Genomic DNA, 20989 nt, shown 5'->3' on the forward strand with positions numbered 1-20989 from the left:
ACAAAAATATAACTAGTCTCTTCATGTCTCAGAGCATCCAGTGACTTTTCAAGAGAGAAATAGAATATATATAACTGTACGATTTTAAAAAAATTTAGTAGAAATTTAGTAACGTACTAATTTCAGTGCTTCGATCAATTACACCTGTTGGAAACCAACTCTTTAGTTTGGTCTGAGAGAACTCCGAAAACACCATCTACCAGAGATAGCTTACTGAATTGTGGGCCTCCTTGCCCAAAAGGAAAATAACCATAAAAAAAGTAACCCTCAAGGGAATCCAGTCATATAACTCAACATTCTTTTGTATTTAATGATGTACTTTCTGTTTTCTATTTTCCTTTTTCCCCCAGGTAGTTAAAGAAGAAACATGATCCAATGGAGCAGGGAAATTACACCAGAGTGAAAGAATTTCTTTTTCAAGGACTGACCCAGTCCCGAGAGCTGAGCTTGGTCTTATTTCTCTTCTTATTTTTGGTGTACACAGCAACAGTGATGGGAAACCTCCTCATCATGGTCACTGTGACCTGTGAGCCTCGCCTTCACACCCCCATGTACTTCCTGCTCCGCAATCTCTCTGTCTTGGACATCTGCTTCTCCTCCATCACTGCTCCGAAGGTCCTAGCTGACCTTCTTTCAAGGAGAAAGACCATCTCCTTCAGCGGTTGCATCACACAGATGTTTTTCTTCCACCTCCTCGGTGGAGCAGACATTTTTTCTCTCTCTGTGATGGCCTTTGATCGCTACATGGCCATCTCCAAGCCCCTGCACTACGTGACCATCATGAGTAGAGGGAGATGCACTGCCCTCATTGTGGCCTCCTGGGTTGGGGGCTTTGTCCACTCCATTGTGCAGATCTCCCTTTTGCTACCCCTCCCCTTCTGTGGACCTAATGTTGTTGATGGCTTCTATTGTGATGTCCCCCAGGTCCTCAAACTCGCCTGTACAGACACCTTTGTTCTTGAAGTCTTAATGATTTCCAATAATGGCTTGATCTCTACACTGTGGTTCATCTTCCTCCTTGTGTCCTACACAGTCATTCTAATGATGCTGAGATCTCATGCTGGCGAGGGCAGGAGGAAAGCCATCTCCACGTGCACCTCACACATCACGGTGGTGACCCTGCACTTTGTGCCCTGCATCTATGTCTATGCCCGGCCCTTCACTGCCCTCCCCATGGACAGAGCTGTCTCCATCACCTTCACTGTCATCATCCCTGTCCTGAACCCCATGATTTACACCCTAAGGAACCAGGAGATGAAGTCAGCCATGAGGAAACTGAAGAGAAGACTTGGACCTTATGAAAAGGAATAGATGCTGTGAAGGCCAGATTGGAAAGTCAGAGTTGAAAAATATTTTCTCACAGCACAATAGAAGATCCCAACCAATGGACCATCCAGAGGCCAAAGTTTTCCCTTGTCCTACAGCAGAGTCCTCTAATAAGGATGGCCTGAAACAATTGTCTCTGTAATTTTTCTCATGGTGAGGTTGCCAGCAACTTAGGGTCTCAGATCCATAAATTGTCAGCTCTTAAAGGAACTTTAAAGGGGCCCTCTTGGTGGCTTAGTGGTAAGGTTCACACGTTCTGCTTTGTTGGGGTCGGGGGGGGAGGGTGTGGTCCAGGGCTTGCTGGTTCAGATCCTGGTTGCCCACCTACACACTGCACATCAAGCCATGCTGTGGCAGGCATCCCACACATAAAACAGAGGAAGATGGGCACAGATGTTAGCTCAGGGCCAATCTTCCTCAGCAAAAAGAGGAGGATTGGTGGTGGAGGTTAGCTCAGGGCTGGTCTTCCTGGGGGAAAAAAGGGGAGGGGGGTTACTTTAAAGCTTATATCACCCAACACTTCATTTTGCAGTTGAAGAAATGAAGTCTAACAGGAAACTACCTCTCAGTTCTTGAGTTGTGGCTGTACCACGTGTAGCCCAAGCAATAATTAGTATAATGACCTCCAGGGACCAGGAGTCAGGGCTAAAAATTCCAGCCACCCTTACCTATGTGGAAATCATTTTCCATCGCCAACCTTGGAGTAACTGGCTTCCATTTTTCTAAGGAAGCTTCTGGGTTTCCCTTGCAGAAGCTGTGATAAGTTTCATGTTTTATCAAAGGTTTCCTAGCTAATTAACAGCAGAAGCAAGGCTAGATCTGAGATATCTGACCTTCAGCTAAGTGTACATTTTACTATTCCTGATGCCTCCTATAGGAATTGATCACATCGGAAACAAGCCAGTCCATAAAAATTTCTCTTCCACTGAAGTGTTATAAAAGGCACTTGGTTGTCTTCACCTAACCAAGGAGAACTTTAGGTCTTTGAGTCCCTCTGAGAATTTCAACATCATTTATAGTCATTTGTTCCTGACCATCCCTCCAGAGAGAAAGGAATCCTATCCTGCCTGCATCGCTAGAATGTGCCTGACTCACAAGACCACAAGAAGCAAAGGCTTAAGAATAAACTGACTTTCCATTATTTTCGGGAACTGATTATCTAAAAAATCACAAATTGGCCCATTCCAAATTCATCCTCATTTTTCTTTCTAGCATGTTCTTTAGCACCCCTTCTTTAAGAGAACAGAAAACAATATTAAATTCCAGTTGATCTCCTGGCAACCTATTAATTTGTGAAACAAATGAACGAAATTAGAAGTCAACTGAAATTTCGACTGGATACACTGATTGGCCTGGAACATCCCAGTCTTATCTCCCATGCAATCTCCAAGGTACAAGTGGCTGGACTGATGGAAGAGAAGTAAAGAGCCATATGCATAGTGTGACTCAGGAGAGAAATATAAACAAGGAAAATCTCCTCCAAAATATAGCACATCCCAACCAGATCTATCACTGTGTGCTGTTTCTCCCTTGGTGCTGGCCTGAAATTCTTGTTCTTGGGATATTTCACAACTTCCACACAGTTCCTGGGGCACAAGCTGGATACAATGTCATCACTTCACAACACATTGTGAAGTACTGCAATACACAATACATTTCTGAAGGCCGTAGCATTTTGGTGGTGGAACTGATGGGGATATCTCTAGTCCTTTCTCAGAAATACCTCTCTAGGGATTAATTTCAGATGGTCCAGATGACTAGTCGAAGGCACCAGGTGTCAGCTGGAGTGGAGGAGATGTAAAACAGGAAAGCTGTGGTGGGTGGACGTGAGGGTGTAAGTCCAGGCCCAGGGTGTCAAAGGTAGCCAGAGAGACCCAGGTACAGAAGGATGGCACGATCCTGCAGGGTGGCTGAGGCAAAGCAAGGCAGACACTATTAACAAAGCTCACATTTGCTTATGTCTGATCCTGGACACGTGGATGCCTTACTAAAGTTGGAAGATCTTTTAAAAATCTACATTTGCTTCTTTTGGGTGGTTGTTACTTCCTGGCTAGAATTAAAATCCTTCACCACACTTCTGACTTCAGCCTTGAATTTTGTATCTAATTACCCATGGAACAAAAATGTCAAGAACAATTCAAACTTCCCTTTGAACCAAAGAGCACGGAATCACATTCTGCCATAACTAGTATGTTCCTTTATCTGTCAACAGTAGCAGATATTTTCCTCCTTGTAAGTCACTTTTTTATTACAAAAAAAAGTCACACTTTTCTTAAAAATTAAACTTCCCTTCCTTATACCTTTTTTTAGCATTTAGTTTCTACTTTCTAGAAGCCAATGATGAATTGTGACTCAGAAGAGACTATTTTCAGAAATATATATATATATCTAAATGTGTTTTTTGTGACTATACATATGTGTGTTTGCATATAGACTGCTTAGTAAGAGAAAAAATATATAGCATATAGATAATTTTAAAACACACATATATACTATGCTTTTTACTGTGAGACTATTCTAGGATACACGCACGCACATGCACACACACACACACACACACACACTTACTTTTGAGACAATTAATTGGTTATGGGGTTCCTGAAAGATTACAGTATTTTGAAGATAAGCAGTACACACACATTAAAATTCATTTCCCATGAAAATGTGTTCCTTCTCCTTCAAGGTGATGAGGACATCTTGAGATGAGAACAACAATCTTTTAACATATGAATTCTAATACAGGATATTCAAGTTTTTGCAAAATTGTTCAACATCTCTCACACTGAGAAGCTGTATTTCTAAAGAACCTCCTCTTGAATTAAGAGCAGCGTCTGCTGAGCAAAATGTTTTGTAACGTTTCCTTAACACTAGAGGGAGCCATTCCTTTTCCGTGTTTCTCCCTTCAGCAGCCTTTCAAGAATTTAAATTTTATTTCCAGAGAGGAAGCCTTAAAAACCATATCACATTCATTTTTTCTCCCAAAAATGTCAGATCGTTTTCTTAGGAGTGGAAGCAACTTTCCACATGAACTCTGACACAGGTCAAGAGGAGCGCTCTGGAGATGTTTCTCTGAGGTCCTCCTAGTGTAGTCCTCTTGGGCTCCACAGATGAGAGCTGGAAACCTCTGCTAGGGCACCCCGTAGGCTATTGGGTCGGTAGTTCCCAAACCTCAGGGCACATAAGGATCACCTACTGGTTTCATTAAAATGCAAAATTACAGGCACCATCTCCAAGAGATTCAATAGTTCTCTCATGGATACCAGGAATCTACCTTTTAAACCAGCACGCCACGCCCCCCACCCATGATTCTGAAATAGGTGGTCTGTGTATCACTACGCTTCGAAAAACACTCCTCTAGGTCAGTATTTTTCAAACTGCAGATCCTGAAACTCTAAGGGCTGTGATGTCATTAGTAGGTCAGGACACGCAATTTTTTTTAGTCCAATAGAATAGTCTAGGATAGAACAGAAAAAAATCACAGAATTCTCCAAATAATAAAAAAGTATTGTTTCGTGAAAGCTTTATTTCAGATATATACATGGGTATTGTGATCTTGATGTAAATAACTTGTATTTATTTGCATGTGACTCAGTGAAAACAGTTTGAGAGCCACTGGGCTAGGATGTACTCTCTGCTTGGACTGCATGAAGCCCCCAGGCCATCACTTCCAGTTATCATACCCTTAGTCCCACTAATATGAAGCATCGTACCTCAAGCTCTCCCCTTTACTGGATCTGTCCAAGGTCAACCCTCAGGGAACATATAATAGCCACTAAAAAGATCCTGAAGGTCAGTGGACTTCTCTGAATAAACCAGGAGGTTCCAGCAAGTCTGAAAGTCTAAAAAAATAGATGAAGGTGAGGCTCCCAAGAACCGAAGGCCTTCACGTCTTCATCAGCACCATGGGTGGAACCAATCCCTTGGCCTCGAGAAATCACATTGTAAAACCATGCGTCTTTGAGGAAGAACTGAAGTCAAAGGCAACATGCAACTTTTGCTAAAGACATGGAAAAATGCACTAGGCCAGTTTAAAGAGGTGATTTTTCAATATACTTTTAAATGTACAACTTGTCAAAAAGGAGGGCATCCCTAAGAGCAAAACTCAGAGGTAGGTTGGTGAAGCAGGGCAAGTTATTACACTGGTACCAATGAGTGACACTTGAAGAAATTGCAGAGGACACACGACATCTCCCTTCATGATGACGTCTCTTTTCTTCTTCTCCTGCTCCTTCTCTTCTTCTTCTTTTGCTTCTGTCTCTAACTCTGGCTCTTTCTCTCTCTCTTCCCTCCATCCTTGTCTTTTCTCTGTGTTTTATCTTTCCTCCACTTTCTACCCCGCCTGATGTCCTCCTGCTCACACTGATTCTCAAGATGAAGATGGGGCTAGAGTTGTCTCCAAACTCTGGGGTCTACACTTAGACTGAGCAGCCACTAAGTTGCCTTACAATTCCAACTTAATAGTCTCTTTTTAGTTCTAACTTCCCGTGGATATTTCAGAGAATGACGCAAAGTTTCTGATGCCTTGAATGTATGTCTTCTCCTTATCCCCAGAAATGTTGTTTTTCTTCTTAAAAATTACAAAAGACATAGTTTTTCTGCATCTTTAAACACAACGGGATAGAAACCTCCTCTCTAAGAAGAAAGCCTCTTGAGGTTTGATTTTTCTGTGACTTAGCTTGATATAGCGCCCAGTTTATACTGTGCAAATATCCCCAAGAAATGGGGGGAAAAACCCAACAAAATTATCCACAAAATTATGTTCATGTACAACTGTTTTTGATTTCAATCTGAAACCAGTTCCCACTTCATTCCAAAATTCCATCAACAAGTACTTATTTGTATATTTACCTATTCTTCTTATGTTTTTCACTATTGAGAGCCTGCAACATGCTATAAATCCTACCTTTTTTGTTTGCTTCTTTATTGTGGTAAAGTTTATACACGGTGAGATTCATCCTTTTAAGGTGCATAGTTTTATGAGATTTGACAAATATATAAAGTCATGTAACCACCACTATAATCAAGATATAGAATGTTTCCATCACCTCAAAAAGTTTCTTCATGCCGCTTTGTAGTAAACACTTTTCTCCCACCCTGCCCTCTTCATCTGCAAGGAAAGTGGGCTCAGCCATGTGAGATCTTGCAGCATCGCATCCAATCCTACTCAGGCTTCCAGAATGGAGTTGCTGATCTGTCTTCTGTCTCTGTAGTTTCCCTTTTCCAGAAAGTCATAAAAATGCGATCATATGTAAGTGGCCTTTTGTATATGGCTTATTTCACTCAGCGTAGTGCTTTTGAAACTAATCCATGTTGTGATGTTACATATATCAGAAATTCACCCCCTTTTCTTGATGAATAGTATTCAGTTGTATGGCTGTCCCAGCATTTGCATATTTTTTCACCAATTGAGGACATTTGGTTTGTGTCCAATTTTTGGAGATTATGACTAGAGTTGCGATGAACATTTATACACAGGTATTTGTGTAAATGTGTGCTTTCATTTCTCCTCGGTAAATACCTAGAAATATGATTGCTGGGTCAAGTGTGTTTACTTTTATAAAAAACTTCTAAACTCTTTTCCTAAGTGGGTATACAATTTGCAGGCCCATGAATGAAAGAAATATTTCCAGAATATTGTTGGGGTGAGGGAAGCAGTACCTATGGCATATGCTACCCTTTGTACAAACATCATAAATGGTTTATAAAGGAAATGTACATCTACACTGGTGAATGCATAGAATATCTCTGGAGGGTCACAAAAAAAACTTTAGGGGTTGAAAGACAGGAGGCATCAAAGATAAACAAACCTGGACACCAGCTGAAGTGGTAAGCACAGATTCGATCAGTAATATACTATTCAATAGGGAAGAGTCCAGCGTGAACTGAACTTAACTCCGATTTGTACAGAGTGACCGGACATTTTAAAGGGAGACAGAGAGCAGGGACAGGAGTGACGGGGGCTCAGTTGAGTCAGGGAAGTGAAAAATTCCAAAAATCAAGAAAGGGGGCGTTGGTCCGTGTGAAACCCATCTGGGTTTGCTCACTGGCTCTTAACGTTTATGGAAGTTAGGCTCTTACCTTCCCATAGAGTCTGGGAGATGGCGCCCTGCCTTCAGGTGTTGGCTGGACCCAACAGTAAATTTTTTCGGCAGCCTTCAGTTTTCTCAGGGCGGCACTGTAAGCGGGGCTGGGATCATTTTAGGGATGCTGCCTTGAGACGCTAGAAACTAGATTAGTGTTATTGTTTGTTCAAGTCTTTATAGGCCGAGGTTAACAGGTCTATTTGAGAGGAGGGCTCAGAGGAGCCCGGCTTGAGTTTGGTCAAGAAAATCTGACTCAGAAGGAGACATCACTGTAAAACCTGTGGGTCTGTTTGAATTCTTTACCATGCGCAAACAACTTTTCAAAAAGCATTTAAGTAAATAAAGTATGAGGTCAGTGGACCTGGACTTAATCAACAAAGGAGGGAGGTGGCGTTCGGGATACCCCTCCACTGAGCGGCGGCAGCAACGCTTAAAGACAGCTCAGGCAGGGTTCAGGAGGGAGCAGGTGAGCCCAGGAGCCCCGCCCAGGCCCCGGGAGGCGGACCAGCGCGGCAGTCCGGACTGCGCAGGCGCAGCGGAGCGAGGGCCCTGAGTCGGGCGGGGCCGCCTGCACCTCCAGAGAGGCGCCACGCGGGGGCAGCCTCGGCGGCCGACCTGCCGGGGGCTCAGAGAAGTCGGACATGCGCAGCAGGGCGTGGCGAGCTGCGGAGTCCCGAGCAACGCCGCAGCGTCTCCAGCGTGCTAGAGCAAAGCACGAGATTCGTCTGGCAAAATGAAACCTGACCCTAAAAGGTTACCAGTACCCTTAGGGAACTTAAATCCCGCCTCGTGGTTCCACTGGGGCTCGAACCCAGGACCTTCTGCGTGTAAAGCAGATGTGCTAACCGCTACACTATGGAACCGCGTGTTCCAGTGGGTCGCTAGGCTGCAATAACTCCACACAAAGACGCTTTTTTCTTCTTTCGGATGTGGAATGAGGTTGAGAGTTGATGCCCGGCGATCGCTCACGGAGAGAAACTTTCCGAAGGATTTGAGACTTTCAAGCCTAACTCCCATCCCCGCCTCTCCGTGGCGAGACCGGCTCCACCGTTTCTTAGAGAAAGAAAGTGCAGCCTGACCCGCCGGCGAGTGTCCCCGGGCGGACTCCGCTCCTGCCTTGATGTAAGCAGCGCAGAGGGGTCGCTGACATCGGGCTCTGTGGCGCAATGGATAGCGCATTGGACTTCTAGACAAATGGAGGCATTCAAAGGTTGTGGGTTCGAGTCCCACCAGAGTCGCTTTTTTGATTAAAAAGGGAAAAACATCACTTTGCCCATTTAAAATTCCCAGTCTGACTCGCCCAAGTATGGAAAGGAAAGAAACTCACTTCATTTCTCCGAAATGTCCTCACGCGTGAAGATGTTAGGAATCCTGCTACTTCTGTCTTCTCAATCACTTTCACGTGGCTCCCGATTTTCTGGCGACTGGAGATGAAGTTAGAAGGCTGTGATAAAAGTTATTGAGGTGTTTTTTTTTTCCCTTCATGTTGTTCTTTTACGTTAGAAATAAAAATTTTAAATTGTTCTGAAATTTTTCAGTAGCGCAGTATTGTCCAGGTTGTCTAAAAACAGACACGGGCATGTCAGGTACCAGAATGGCCGAGTGGTTAAGGCGTTGGACTTAAGATCCAATGGATTTATATCCTCGTGGGTTCGAACCCCACTTCTGGTAAAAATGTGACTGCTTTTCCAGTCAGAATCCATTGTTTGCAAGTTTCTGAGAATTTGAAGGTGGTGAACTGTCTGAGTTGAGTCTCTGTCTGTTTTGCAATCTTAGTCATCCAGAGGAGAGTAGCCAGAACAGCCTAAATGGTTAAGTGGTAACATTTTAATCTGAAAGTTAATGTCTTTTTGTCAGGCATATAAAGTGTAGCAAAAACTTCAGAATTGATGGTTTGAAAGTAGAAGGAAAACGCCTGCGTGAATCTATACTACATTGTGGGCCAGGGAGCCGGAGGCACACTGTGCGGTAAAAACGTTCACTCCTTGTAAATAGTCGACGGTTATTTCTTAAGAGCCTGCTATGTGCCAAGCACTGTTCTAAACGCTGAGGTTGTGGCATTGAGAAATTTTTTTTAAAAAAAGCAAACTAAAGAAAAAATAGCAACAAAAGAGAAGACGAGGTCCTTACCAACATGGTTACTGCCCGGTGGCAGTTATGTGACAGAATGACAAGATGATTTATAAACAAGCAAATAAATAGAATTTCAGATGGCAATGAGCGCTAGGAAGAAAATAAAACCTGGTGGCACAACAGAGTAGCATAGAACTTTTTCCGGACACACTTATTCTATTTGATTATGGAAATCATTCACCTTGACAGGTATGTTCTCCTCCTCTCTCCACCACACAAAACTTCCAAGGACCAATTCTGCCCCTCCTCCCCCACAAAGCCTTCTCTGACCCTCCTTCAGTGATCCATTCATTCATTCAACAGTAGTTTTTGAGAGCTTGCCTTGTGCCAGCCCCTGACGCAGGCATTGGGGATAGGCAGGGAGTTCCTGTCATCACAGCAGAAACATTCTAGGAGGAAAGAGGTTGTGGTGGGCGCGGCAATACGGACAGGTTCAGAGCTCCCCATACCTCACCCGGTCTGGAGAGGATCAAGCAGAGATCTCTGGGGTAAGTTCTGATCCCGATCTTTAAGGATCAGCTGGAACTTCCCAAACCAAAGAACTTAGAACGTGGGAAGAGAGTGGTATTTCAAGACGGGTAGTGGGAGGACATAGGGAAAAAAGGCACTATGGGATGTTACATGAAATACAGACAGCTGCAGTTAACTCCCTCTATGCTGAGCAGGTCTGTCCCACACTATTAACACTGGATTATAAACAGTTTGAGACTTTTGTTCTCAGTGGTTGATGCCTGTCAATCTAGGCGGTCCTAGGAGAACAGGAAACAGATCTTCATGTGCTTCTCTATCCAAAGCTGTATTCAGCAGCCATTGTGAACGGGGAACTTTGTAAGAATCGGAGGTTAGGCGAAAGACTCACTAACTGCCCCCCCAGGATTGGCCTCAGGGCACAGCAGCCTCTTTCCCAGGGGGACCCAATTTTAGTTTTCTTGGTTCAGCCCCAATTTGTCTCCTGATTCTTAGGGAATCTGCATCTTCATTTGTGAAAACTGTGCCTGATTCATTTGTGATTTTTCAACACCAGCAACTCCCCTCCAAAACCAGGAGGTATCGAGGGACCCCCCTACTGGGAAGGAACTATGTGCCTTTAACCTTTCTCTGCGGGGATCCGTAGAAAACACAGGATCAGGGACGCTTTGATCTGAAGGGCTGCCCGTGTGACCCCAGCAGGGTGGAATAATTTAACAGACTACGTCTCTTTTTGTTCTTCATTTATTTTATTATGCTTATTTTTTAAAATCCCATAATACCAATGTACCTAAAGGAAATAGTGAGTGCTTCCTCTCACACTCCACTGCCATTCCTCAAAAAGTGGTCATTTTTATCTGATTGTTTTGTATCCTTAAACATTTCTTATGTATATGCAAACAACAAATACACACATACATGTATAATTAAGGGATATATATTGATATACATATCCTTTAATTTTTTCACAAACATTATACCATACATGTTGTTTAACGCCTTGCGTTGTTTTTGCTTACCATAACATGGATATCTTTCCGTAATGGATTACTTTTTAAACTTTGCTTATAGTTCTCGATCCATAAGAGAACGTAACCCTCACCGTTCCCCCGCATAGTGGAGTGTCTCTGAACTTCAAGGAGGGCTGAAAGGATGGTGAGGCTCCATCTAGTAGGATTCCCTTCCTTTCAAGGGATCTTATCCAATGCCTCAAGGAATAATAACAAGGCAACGAAGGAGCAAGACGAATGAAAAAACTAATTAGTTATGTCCGCGACTTAGCTGCCAGGGTAACAACTTCCTAAAAATATAAAATCCAGCCTGGTCAAAACCTTTCAATGGAAGATCAGGAAAATGTTCAGATTCCCTAGCGAACGTCCTTCCTCTTTTGCTGTTCCCTCTGCTCAGAATTCTCTTCACAAGCCTTCAGGGGCCCAGTCACCATCCACAGCTCAGGCACGCACCACCACGCCCTGGAAGACCAGCGGACCCTTCTGGTGTCGCCCGGGTGCTCCCGCGCTGCCAAGGCCGGTTTCCCACCATGAGAGCGTTTGACTGGTGTTTCTGTTTTGCGTGTCTTCCTGCCACACAGAGAACCCACACTGGGTCTTTGCAGCCCCACAAGCTTACTAAGATCCTGGAGCGCGACATGCACTCCATTAATGTCTGTCGAATAATGACTGGAAACCTAATCAATTATTCATACTACTACACTCGCAAGATGCTCCAAGGCTCTTCAAAGACCAGAATTGGAATTAGAAATCCCGCTGCTCACCCACAGGCCTCCCCTCCCAGAGGTCCTGAATCTGGAGAATTCCTCGTGGGATGGTCCCTTAAGGTCCCTTTAGCGCCCAGAGTTTGGGGCGCTGCCCGGGTGCGGGGCAGATCAGGCCGGCAGTCGTTTTCTTTAAAGTCTATCTGTGATGGGAGTAAAGGAGAAATAAAGATTTTATTTCGCCAAATGCCTGCTCCATCTTGATTTTACAGTTTCGCCTCTCAGGGAAGCAGCAAAAAGACTCAGGATTTTAATCCAATAAGAAGAAAGCTGCCACGTGGGCTATTTGACTGCGAATAGGGTACATGAGAATCTGTCATTCAGAGCCCGGATAGCTCAGTCGGTAGAGCATCAGACTTTTAATCTGAGGGTCCAGGGTTCAAGTCCCTGTTCGGGCGTGGGTTGTTTTAAACTCCAAAATAAATTTGAGTATGTTTCACCACCATTCTTCCCGAGCAGGTGTCAGGTCATGCAAAAGAAACCTGGATTCTGCCCTCAAGGAGTGTAAAAACCAGGGGCCAGCCCAGATCAACTCTGGGTTTTGCAGAAAAGGTGAAAGACGAGGAAGATGCCCTCCAACTTTCTCCCCCAACTTCCATCCTTTCTCTTCCAACTTTTGTATCATTTGACTTGGGGTATTGTTTCCTTAAAACTAACGTGTAATACTTTTACACTCAAAACCTCAATAAACACATAACCAAGAAAATTGCACCCCTGTCGTCCGAGTCATGATGGTAATGCTCCTGGCAGTAACTGCGCCGCTTTGGCACTGAGCAACAACAGATCAGGCACTTTTTAATAAAAGCGCGGTGAGAAAACTGGGGTTCCAAGAAATATTTCAGATGGAGACACGTGCTTATTAATCACATTTCCAACTGAGAGTCATCCTTCACCAGATTTCTAACGCGCTGATGGGACCCTGACTTGCGAGTCTTGCTGTGCAGACAAACGTCTTTGAAGACTGTCTTCATGTCTGTCGTCATTGAGAAAAACTTGCAAGAGCAGCGAGTTGACTACGCTGGGAATCAAACCTGAGACCCTCAGCTTGTAGACCAGACGTGATAGCCACCACACTATGAAATTCCATGCCACATACTGCTCCCTAATATCCAGTAGTATAAATGCAGTGATTATGAGACTGAGTACAGATCATTCCATGATTTGTGATTTCTTTTAGAGGTTTAAGCTCTTCACTTCCTTATAGCTCTGTACTAAGTAATGTCATCTCATTGTCGTATGCCCGCTAAGAGCTGCATATGGGTGCAATGGGATTGGGGACAGAGGCGAGCATCCAGAGGAGATATTACGTGTAAGGAGAGAAAGGGACTCCAGTCCCGTCCAAAGATGCAGCAGCAAAAACCCTGCCGAAACCCGGGATCGAACCAGGGACCTTTAGATCTTCAGTCTAACGCTCTCCCAACTGAGCTATTTCGGCGAGGACAAGAGCCTTTTCTACCCCGTTAAGGAAATTTAAAAGAAAAAAAAAGAAAGATTCCTCTTTCTTTCATCTCCACTTTTTCAGTTCTTAATGTCACCTTCCAAATTGTACTATTTTTTGCTCTGAGGTTTTGAGAGTAGTGAATTAGAAAACTAATTCCAGTGATGTAAGGAAAATTTCGTGTTCTGCCTTGTCCCAAGCTGCCTTTTATTGTCTTCCTATTGCTTTCTCTACCTCTCCCCAGGCCTCTGACAAGAGGAAAGACAGCCACCAGCTAAGTGCCTACGGTGTGCCCAGCGCATGATCTACATGGTCTCATTCAATCCCCACCCCCTCACCACTCTCATGAGGTTGATATGATGATATGATAATTTTTAAATGAAATAACTAATTTGCCCCAAATCATCCAAAGCTGAACTGGAGCCACCCAGCTCCAAAGCCAGAAAGGTCTTGGTCGAGACAGACTTTAGCTTTTTTTTTCTTTCTAACTTCTCATGCTTTGATGAAAGGGAGAGGGAGCCAACTTGAGGAGGGGAGCAAAGAAAGAACTAAGAGGCCTCAATGCTCTCCACCCCCTGTCCTCTCCTTGCCCCAGCCTGGTCTGTTCTTGTTGTCAGGAAACGACTGGAGCAAAGAGACTCCACTTTTCAAGGTTGCCAAAAAATGAACTTGATCACTTTCCAAGGGACTCCCTCAGGAAGAAGAAGTAAAATTGGAGTGTCTGCCACAGCTCCTTACCTCGGTTCTCTCCCTGGAATGCCATCTGAGCCCCATGATTCACAGTCTTCAAGAAAGAAGCCCGCCTTCCCCAACAAGCTGCCTTCTGCCCTGGATCAGTAATAACTGCTGTCCTTTCAGCACACAGCAACCCACACAAGTCACGTGAATATGGGCTTATGATCTTGGGCATATTGGGAATATATTTCTTTGAAATGGTTCCTTACCTGTCTCAGTATATATCTTCTGTTTCCTCCCCAGATTGAAAGCTCATCAATAATAATAATAATAACTACAATGTATTGAAGGCTTTCTTTTAGGCAAAGACTCTATTAAGTACTGTGCATGCATTGTTACTTCATTTAATCACCACAAGTTTACGAAATGGATGCCGTTATTATTATTCTCTTTTTGTTGTTGAGGAAGCTGCCCTTTGGAAAGAGGGAGGTAATTGTGAGTCTGTGTTGGCCCGGGGTAAGGCATTCCTGAATGAAGAGTGAAGGCTCTGCCTCACACTTGAAGGCTGAGTCCATCTTGGCCTTGCCCCACTATTCAGGACTCCTTGGGTGCCATACTCCGTCAGCTAAGAGGGCGGCCAACTCAGTCAGCCTGGATCCCCATCCTGTTAATGAGATCAAGATGGACTTTCTTCTGTTGCCTGGCAGAAGCAAGGAAGGCTCAACCGCTAGCTAGCTAAGCAAGGATGCACCTGGTCCCTTCACCTCACAGGGAACGTTAGTTTAGTCTTGGTGAACCCATGTCTGAGCTTCTCTTGTGTCCATAACCCAACCTCCTCAGAAGCTCTCAGAAGCCGAATGCTTCCCTTATTAATTTGTAGTCGGTGGGAGCTAACTTTTTTTGTTTTTCAGACACCAGTACTCGTCCCATTCCAGCCCCTTGAATGCTTTCTTTCCCAAAACGCACCTTCTTCCTCCCACCAGCAGAAGTTGCCTTCTCAACTTCAACTTCTCCCTGTATTCAGGATCACGCTTTGGGGTGAGGGAAGAGATCTGACCTCGTTTGGAAAGGGAGAGCTGCTCTGTTTGGTGCATCAGTTTCTAGACGGTCATCTCTTCCTTCTCAGAGTGCAGAAGTATTCTCTAGCAGGGTAAGGGAGAGGGGAAAGGGGCAGGATCCGTGCCATATAACGCAGGCGCCTAGCGGAGGGAACCCAAGAGAGAGGGTCAGTAGGGACCACCCACAGAAGAGCGCAAGGAGGTGGCCACTGGAGGAGTCTCGGGTACTTCCCGAAGGCGTCTGTTCCCCCTTCCTTTAATTACAGCAGCAGTTGAGACCCAGCAGCCGAGCCGGTGGTTGCAGCATAAATCAGCCTGTTTAGTCCCCGAACGTGATGCACCGCAAGTCTGCCAGATGCCTTTTTGCACAAAGGCCTGCAGTGTGGGCCCTCCTGGAGGCCTGGCTTTTCCCCGGGAAGCGGTTGGACTCACAGGGTACGCGCTCTAGGATTTTACTCCCTTCTCTAAGAACAACCGGCTAACCAAAGCAGCATCCTAAAGCTGGTTCTCATTTTTAAATTATTATGAAAAAAGAGAAACTCCGCCCGAACAGGGACTTGAACCCTGGACCCTCAGATTAAAAGTCTGATGCTCTACCGACTGAGCTATCCGGGCTCATAGAAGAAAGTCGCCTCTGGTGAATGAAGACCATGTCATCGTGTGCGCCGGGAGCTAATGGGCACGGCGTTGGATGAGCTCCCGGATTCCTCTTTTGTATGTGATTCAATCCAATTCCAATCCGCGCATCCCGCGGGGGCGGGCAGGCGAAGTGGGGAGTATGGAAGGAGAGCGATTAGGTGCTTCTTTGGCAGCTGAATATAGATTTCTTAAATCAAATAAAATAAAACACCCCCCCTTTCATTTAGAGACCCCTTAGCAAATGTGAATCTCGCGGAGGGAGGAGAAGCTGCTTATTCCCTGTCCCCGCCTGGGTGCTACGTGTTTCTTTGCCTTAAACGCAAGGCGCACAGGATTGGAGACCACAGTTCACTATTAAAAGTATCAGACTCCCCCTTCTTCCGAGAAGGCACCACTTCGCAGTTCCTTGTCCCCATCCTCGATGCCCACCTCAACAAGAAGCGCGATGCGGATTAGCTGAAAGAGACTATCTGGGCCCCGGCCAGAAGCGGTGGCAGCCACCACTCGCCCGGGCTCGGAGCGCGCCCCCCTGCCCCCGCCTCCCTCGCCCGCCCCGCCCCGCCCCCACTGCCAGGCCTCTGCGCACGCGCGCTCACGCCGCCTTTCCCGGGCTGAGCTCACCCTTCTCCTCTTCTCACCCTTACACGCTACTGTTTTCGTGTTACACATCCCACCATGCCCTTTCAATCTTCTGGGCCTCTGCACGTGCTACGCCCTCTCACTGGAATGCCACCTCCCTTTCATTCCTTCCCTTTCGCGCGCCCCCAAGCTGCTTTGAGAATGAGCTTGACCGCCATCCTTCCCGGGAAGCTCCTGGTGACCAGCACCATCCCTGGTCTTCGCCTTCCCTGTACGGTGGATCTTCTACAGGCTGAGCTGGCAAGCGTGCAGGGAGCAAACCTTTGAGAGCCGTGTAATCGATGCTTTAACAGAGGAATATGCAAGTGCCTTGGTAACACAGAGGACAGACTAGAAGGCGGGCAGGGTAGAACCTGACCCTGGCAGGGAACAAAAGGCATTGAGACGGTGCCTTCAAAGGTGAGTAGGAGTATGCCAGGCAAGAATGGTGACTCAGGCAGAGACATCCTGTCTTCTCCTCGGAGCCTCTCGCTTGTATCTCAAGTACTTCCCACAGGGACTCCCCCATTCCTCTTCAGGCTAGAAACGGGGAAGGGTTTGCCTTTCAAGGCAAAAGCCTAACATTTCCTAGGAGTATGGCGACCACTTCCATGGTCCCAAGGTGGTTGACGTTTGCGCAGAGCACTTTAACTGGTGAGCAATAGTAACAATCTCACCCTTTCCTCATAGCTGTGTGAAACACTTTACAGCATGCTGTCGGGATTGAATAGAAAGATAGATAGATAGATGGAGAGATAGAGAGATAGATAGATGATAGATAGATAGAGATTTGTTTTAAGAAATTGGCTCAGGGGATTGTGGGGACTGGCAAATCTAAAATCTCCGGGTTTAGCCAACAAGCAGGACTTTCAGGTAAGAATTCATGTTGCTGTCTTTAGTCCGACTTGATCAGGGCAGCGAGCTGGAGAGTCAGGCAGGTTTTCTATGTTGCAGTCTTGAGAATTCCTTCTTCACCAAGAAACCCCAGCCTTTGTTCTTAAATCTTCAGATGATTGGATGAGGCATACCCCGGGTATGGAGAGTATTCTGCTTTACTCAGAGTCTATTGATTTAAATGTCAGTCACATCGAAAGAACACCTTCCCGGCACCATCCAGACTGCTGTTTGACTGAACAGCTGGGCACCATAGCTAGCCAAATTGACACATAAAATTCACCATCACATATGCTGAAATATGCCATGCAAAGTTTGAACTGCCCAATCTATGAGTCTACAATTGTGTTGGCCTTCCTTTGGGCCATTATTGGGTTTTTCAAGAGTCCCTTATTAAAATGCATCCTTCCACCCAAATATTTGGGGGATTAAGCCCATGTCTGCTGGCATCTCCACACAGATTTAAAGGAAAGAAGAGGGCATATAATGGGTCCAAAAGCAGTATTTCCCCATTTTGCCTTTCATCTCATGGAGAGTTTTTACAGTGTGAGCACTGAATCTCATTCCTCTCTCCCCACAGCTCGGCATAGCACCTAGCCAAAAGTAATCCATTCCCTAAGCTGTGTTTCATTGCACTACCTTGAGCGGAGTGGCTCATCATCCTAACAAAGTTTTTTTTTTTTCCCCTTAGGATCCAGTCCAGAGCCTACAAATTCCCCTGTCCTCTAATCACCATCCCAGACCAGTGTGGACAACTCTGGAAGCCAGGGGACAGGTGGGATGGCTGATTCCCGGAGTGTTTCCTGGTGATTCCCGCCGCAGTGTTGTCCGGTGGTGGTGAGAACAGATCAGCTGACGGACGGAAATGCCTTTTGTAAACTGCTAGATGTCGAGAATAAGAAACTACCGGTCTCTTCTGAAATCCCGTTCGTCCTGACTCTAGTTTCTGAGTGTCTTTGCCGGGGGCGCGTTGGGGGTGGGGGTGGGGGCTCATCGAGTTCAGAGCTATGCGAGAATATGATGTACAATAGTGGTTTGCGATTTAGCAAATAAAAATAGTTAAGTTTCAGAGTTAAACATTTCAGAGAAACAAATAGTTAACATTTCAGAGAAACAGATGACAAATAGTTAAACATTTCAGAGAAACAATGAATGTGTACTTTGCATGTTCTACGCAATATTTGGGACATGAGTATTCTAAAAAATATTCATTGTATCTCTGAAATTCAAATTTAATTAGGAGTCCTGTATTTGACCTGATAACCCCATCACCACCCCCACCCGGCCCCAAGAGCTGTCCTAGGTCTTTGTTATTGTTAAACCAGCTGCACCAAGCCGAAGTCAAGGGTTTCTTTGGCCGAGGGGGGCAGGGGCTGTCGCCATCCCCGACGGTCCCCTGCCCGCCCCGGGACTGAGCGGGCAGTGGAGGCGGTGCAGCGCCGCGGCCGCCGAATTCCCCTGCGAGCCCGGGCGCGCCCGTCCCTTCGACCCGCGGAGGAAGGTTCCGACGCCCGCAGCTCCTGGAACGCGGTCAGAAACAGGAAAGAAAAAGGACTGAGAGGATCAGGAAGGAAGTGAGCGGCGCGCAGTGCGTGCGGAAAGCGTGGTCTCACCGAGACCCAAGATCAAGGAAGAGAGACTGACTTTACAACTAGCAGTTTAAAAGCAACGACATAAATCCTTTCTTGGTTTCCAGTTTCCTGTCTCCCTTCCAGAGGAAAAAGGAGGAAGATCAGTCCTTCAGGGTCCACCCAAGCAGGTTACCAACCACGTGCCCACAGGGTAGCAGACTGGATTCTCTCATAAAGAGGCCCAGCCTGCCAGGTAAGTAGGGTAGAGCGCCCCGGAACGGCCCTTGGCGATGAGGCCTAAAACCTTTGCCGAAACCCGGGATCGAACCAGGGACCTTTAGATCTTCAGTCTAACGCTCTCCCAACTGAGCTATTTCGGCTGTTTCTGGAAAGCGATTTCCGCATAACCATAATGAAATAATATTTGCTCCGTAGTAACAAAAAGGTTATTGTATGGTTTAGCTGGAAGCAGGCATTTAATAAACACTGCAAAAGAGAAGAGGCAAGGCCTCTGTTTAAGCTAAAGTGGTAAGTAATTTCACTTTTCTCAGTTGTTTTTTAACTGCCCTGGAATTCGCTTTTTTCATTTAAAAATAAATCAAGGACTTTTTTCAAGTCAGGTGTATAGACCTATTTCATTCTTCTTGATCCATGTGAGGTATTGGATTGTATGGATATAACACAATCCATTTAATCAAATTCCTAATGATGGATGTTTAAATTTTTTTTCTAGTTTTCATTATTGAAAACAATACTGCAATGACTATCCTTTTGTATTTGTTTTTCTTGTGAGAAGGCAGATTTTGCAAGGTCAAAAGATATGAACATTTTGAATTTTTTCTGATATCGTCAAATTGGACTCAAAGAAATGTATGCAAGAATGTATGCAATTAAAATTTTAAATGTTTTTGGACATTGTCAAAAAGTAGAATTGGCTCAGACTTCTCTCAAACTCTGGGAAGCAAGTTGTGGTTTATTAATATCCTCTACTACGCTCATTTTATTCCACCTCCCCCTCCTGCTTCATGATTTTGCATCCCTTGCATTCACGTATCTATCATTGCACTAGCCGTGGTTGTAACTGAATCAGCATCGCTGCAAGTAGGGCTTAGGATTACATACTTTTTTAAGTTGACCAGGCAATTTTAATGTGCAGCCTCTCTCAGCATCCCAGTCCTCAGTTCTCACAAAAATGTAGCTATCACATATAGACCCATTTTCTAATTTGCTTACTCAACCTCTTCACTGGCAGCTCCAACTCAGAACGTCCAAGAATGAACCTATCTTTCCCTCTAGACTTGTTTATCTTACCACCACCTTCCACTGAGTTCCCCAAGCCAGAAAAATACACATTCCTTCCTCCCTCCCTCTACTCCCAACCCATAACCATACCCAAGAGCTGTTTTTCCACTTCGGTGTTCACTTCCCTTCACTCTCACATCTTCTCCAATCTCTTCATTGGCCTTCTTACCTATAAATCATTTTCCACACTGGAACCCATCATCCTGCTTAAAAATCCGTCACCAGCTTCCTAGTTGAAAACAAAAACCAAGCTTCCTTATATGGTATGTGAAGACTTCTGTCACTTGGAGGTCTTACCTCTCTCCAGCACCATGTCATTGCTCTCTCCTTGACCCTGAACTCTAGCCATTCATGCAGCCATCCAAACTCAGGATGCTTTCCTTGACTTTGCTCTTCACCTTTGCCCATGCACCATTTTTCACATTGCCCTCATTCTAACCCCTGTTTAACCTGCAATTCTCAGCTCAGACACATTCTCCTAGTTCCAGAAGCCTTATCTGACATGTCTCTATCCCCTCCCTCCCCATTCCTACAGGCTCCCTGCCCCTGTACAGTGCTTTCACACCATTTATCAAACCAGATCGTAATGTACTGCCTGTTTGAGCTCTTTCTTGCCATCTGTATCCCTAATGTATGTTACATAACAGGCTGCAGTAAATGTTGAATGAATAAAGGAAGATGCGCCTAGCCATGTCTCAGGGCCAACTGGTTCTTTACTAACTTCTAAAATCACCTGGTCAAATTCAGAAGATGTGACCTCTGCAAGGCTATTTATAGAAGATTCTGAGCTCTTTCGTTCTTGCCTTTAAATTATGCCTCATCTGACCATCCCGCCTCCTTCCCTGGAGGGATCAATGTGAACCGAAAGAGGAGCACTTTACCTGAATAGATAGTAGAAAGGAAAGCCTGCGAAGAGTATAACCACAGATTATTTTATGAGCCTTGGAAGGGAAGACCATGAAAAGACAGGAAAGCTTCCCACAGGGCAGGTCAGAGTACTGGGCAAAAGC

General features: G+C 45.2%; 1 protein-coding gene, 2 long non-coding RNA genes and 7 other non-coding genes across 10 annotated transcripts; 6 read left to right on the plus strand and 4 right to left on the minus strand.

The window, feature by feature from the left end:
• The first annotated feature begins 375 nt into the window (after positions 1-375).
• On the plus strand, positions 376-1311 carry OR4D9K (olfactory receptor family 4 subfamily D member 9K). Its single transcript, NM_001391115.1, is given in 1 exon segment — positions 376-1311. A coding segment is annotated over 1 exon segment (936 nt).
• Positions 1312-8199: 6888 nt separating this feature from the next.
• Positions 8200-8272, minus strand: TRNAV-UAC (transfer RNA valine (anticodon UAC)). The gene has a single exon. It is a non-coding gene; the product is annotated as a tRNA-Val (tRNA).
• Positions 8273-8561: 289 nt separating this feature from the next.
• TRNAR-UCU (transfer RNA arginine (anticodon UCU)) lies at positions 8562-8647 on the plus strand. The gene is given in 2 exon segments: positions 8562-8598; positions 8612-8647. It is a non-coding gene; the product is annotated as a tRNA-Arg (tRNA).
• Positions 8648-8997: 350 nt separating this feature from the next.
• On the plus strand, positions 8998-9080 carry TRNAL-UAA (transfer RNA leucine (anticodon UAA)). Its single transcript has one exon. It is a non-coding gene; the product is annotated as a tRNA-Leu (tRNA).
• Positions 9081-9817: 737 nt separating this feature from the next.
• On the plus strand, positions 9818-12295 carry LOC138916420 (uncharacterized). Its single transcript, XR_011423658.1, has 2 exons — positions 9818-10030; positions 11418-12295. It is a non-coding gene; the product is annotated as an uncharacterized lncRNA (long non-coding RNA).
• On the plus strand, positions 12110-12182 carry TRNAK-UUU (transfer RNA lysine (anticodon UUU)). The gene has a single exon. It is a non-coding gene; the product is annotated as a tRNA-Lys (tRNA).
• Positions 12296-13146: 851 nt separating the features above from the next.
• On the minus strand, positions 13147-13219 carry TRNAF-GAA (transfer RNA phenylalanine (anticodon GAA)). Its single transcript has one exon. It is a non-coding gene; the product is annotated as a tRNA-Phe (tRNA).
• Positions 13220-15497: 2278 nt separating this feature from the next.
• On the minus strand, positions 15498-15570 carry TRNAK-UUU (transfer RNA lysine (anticodon UUU)). The gene has a single exon. It is a non-coding gene; the product is annotated as a tRNA-Lys (tRNA).
• A 617-nt stretch (positions 15571-16187) lies between these two features.
• LOC138916419 (uncharacterized) lies at positions 16188-19590 on the plus strand. The gene is made up of 2 exons (XR_011423657.1): positions 16188-16632; positions 17798-19590. It is a non-coding gene; the product is annotated as an uncharacterized lncRNA (long non-coding RNA).
• TRNAF-GAA (transfer RNA phenylalanine (anticodon GAA)) lies at positions 18985-19057 on the minus strand. The gene has a single exon. It is a non-coding gene; the product is annotated as a tRNA-Phe (tRNA).
• Positions 19591-20989: the final 1399 nt, after the last annotated feature.

The sequence above is a fragment of the Equus caballus genome, chromosome 12 (assembly GCF_041296265.1).
Source record: "Equus caballus isolate H_3958 breed thoroughbred chromosome 12, TB-T2T, whole genome shotgun sequence".
In the NCBI taxonomy this organism is placed as follows: Eukaryota; Metazoa; Chordata; class Mammalia; order Perissodactyla; family Equidae; genus Equus; species Equus caballus.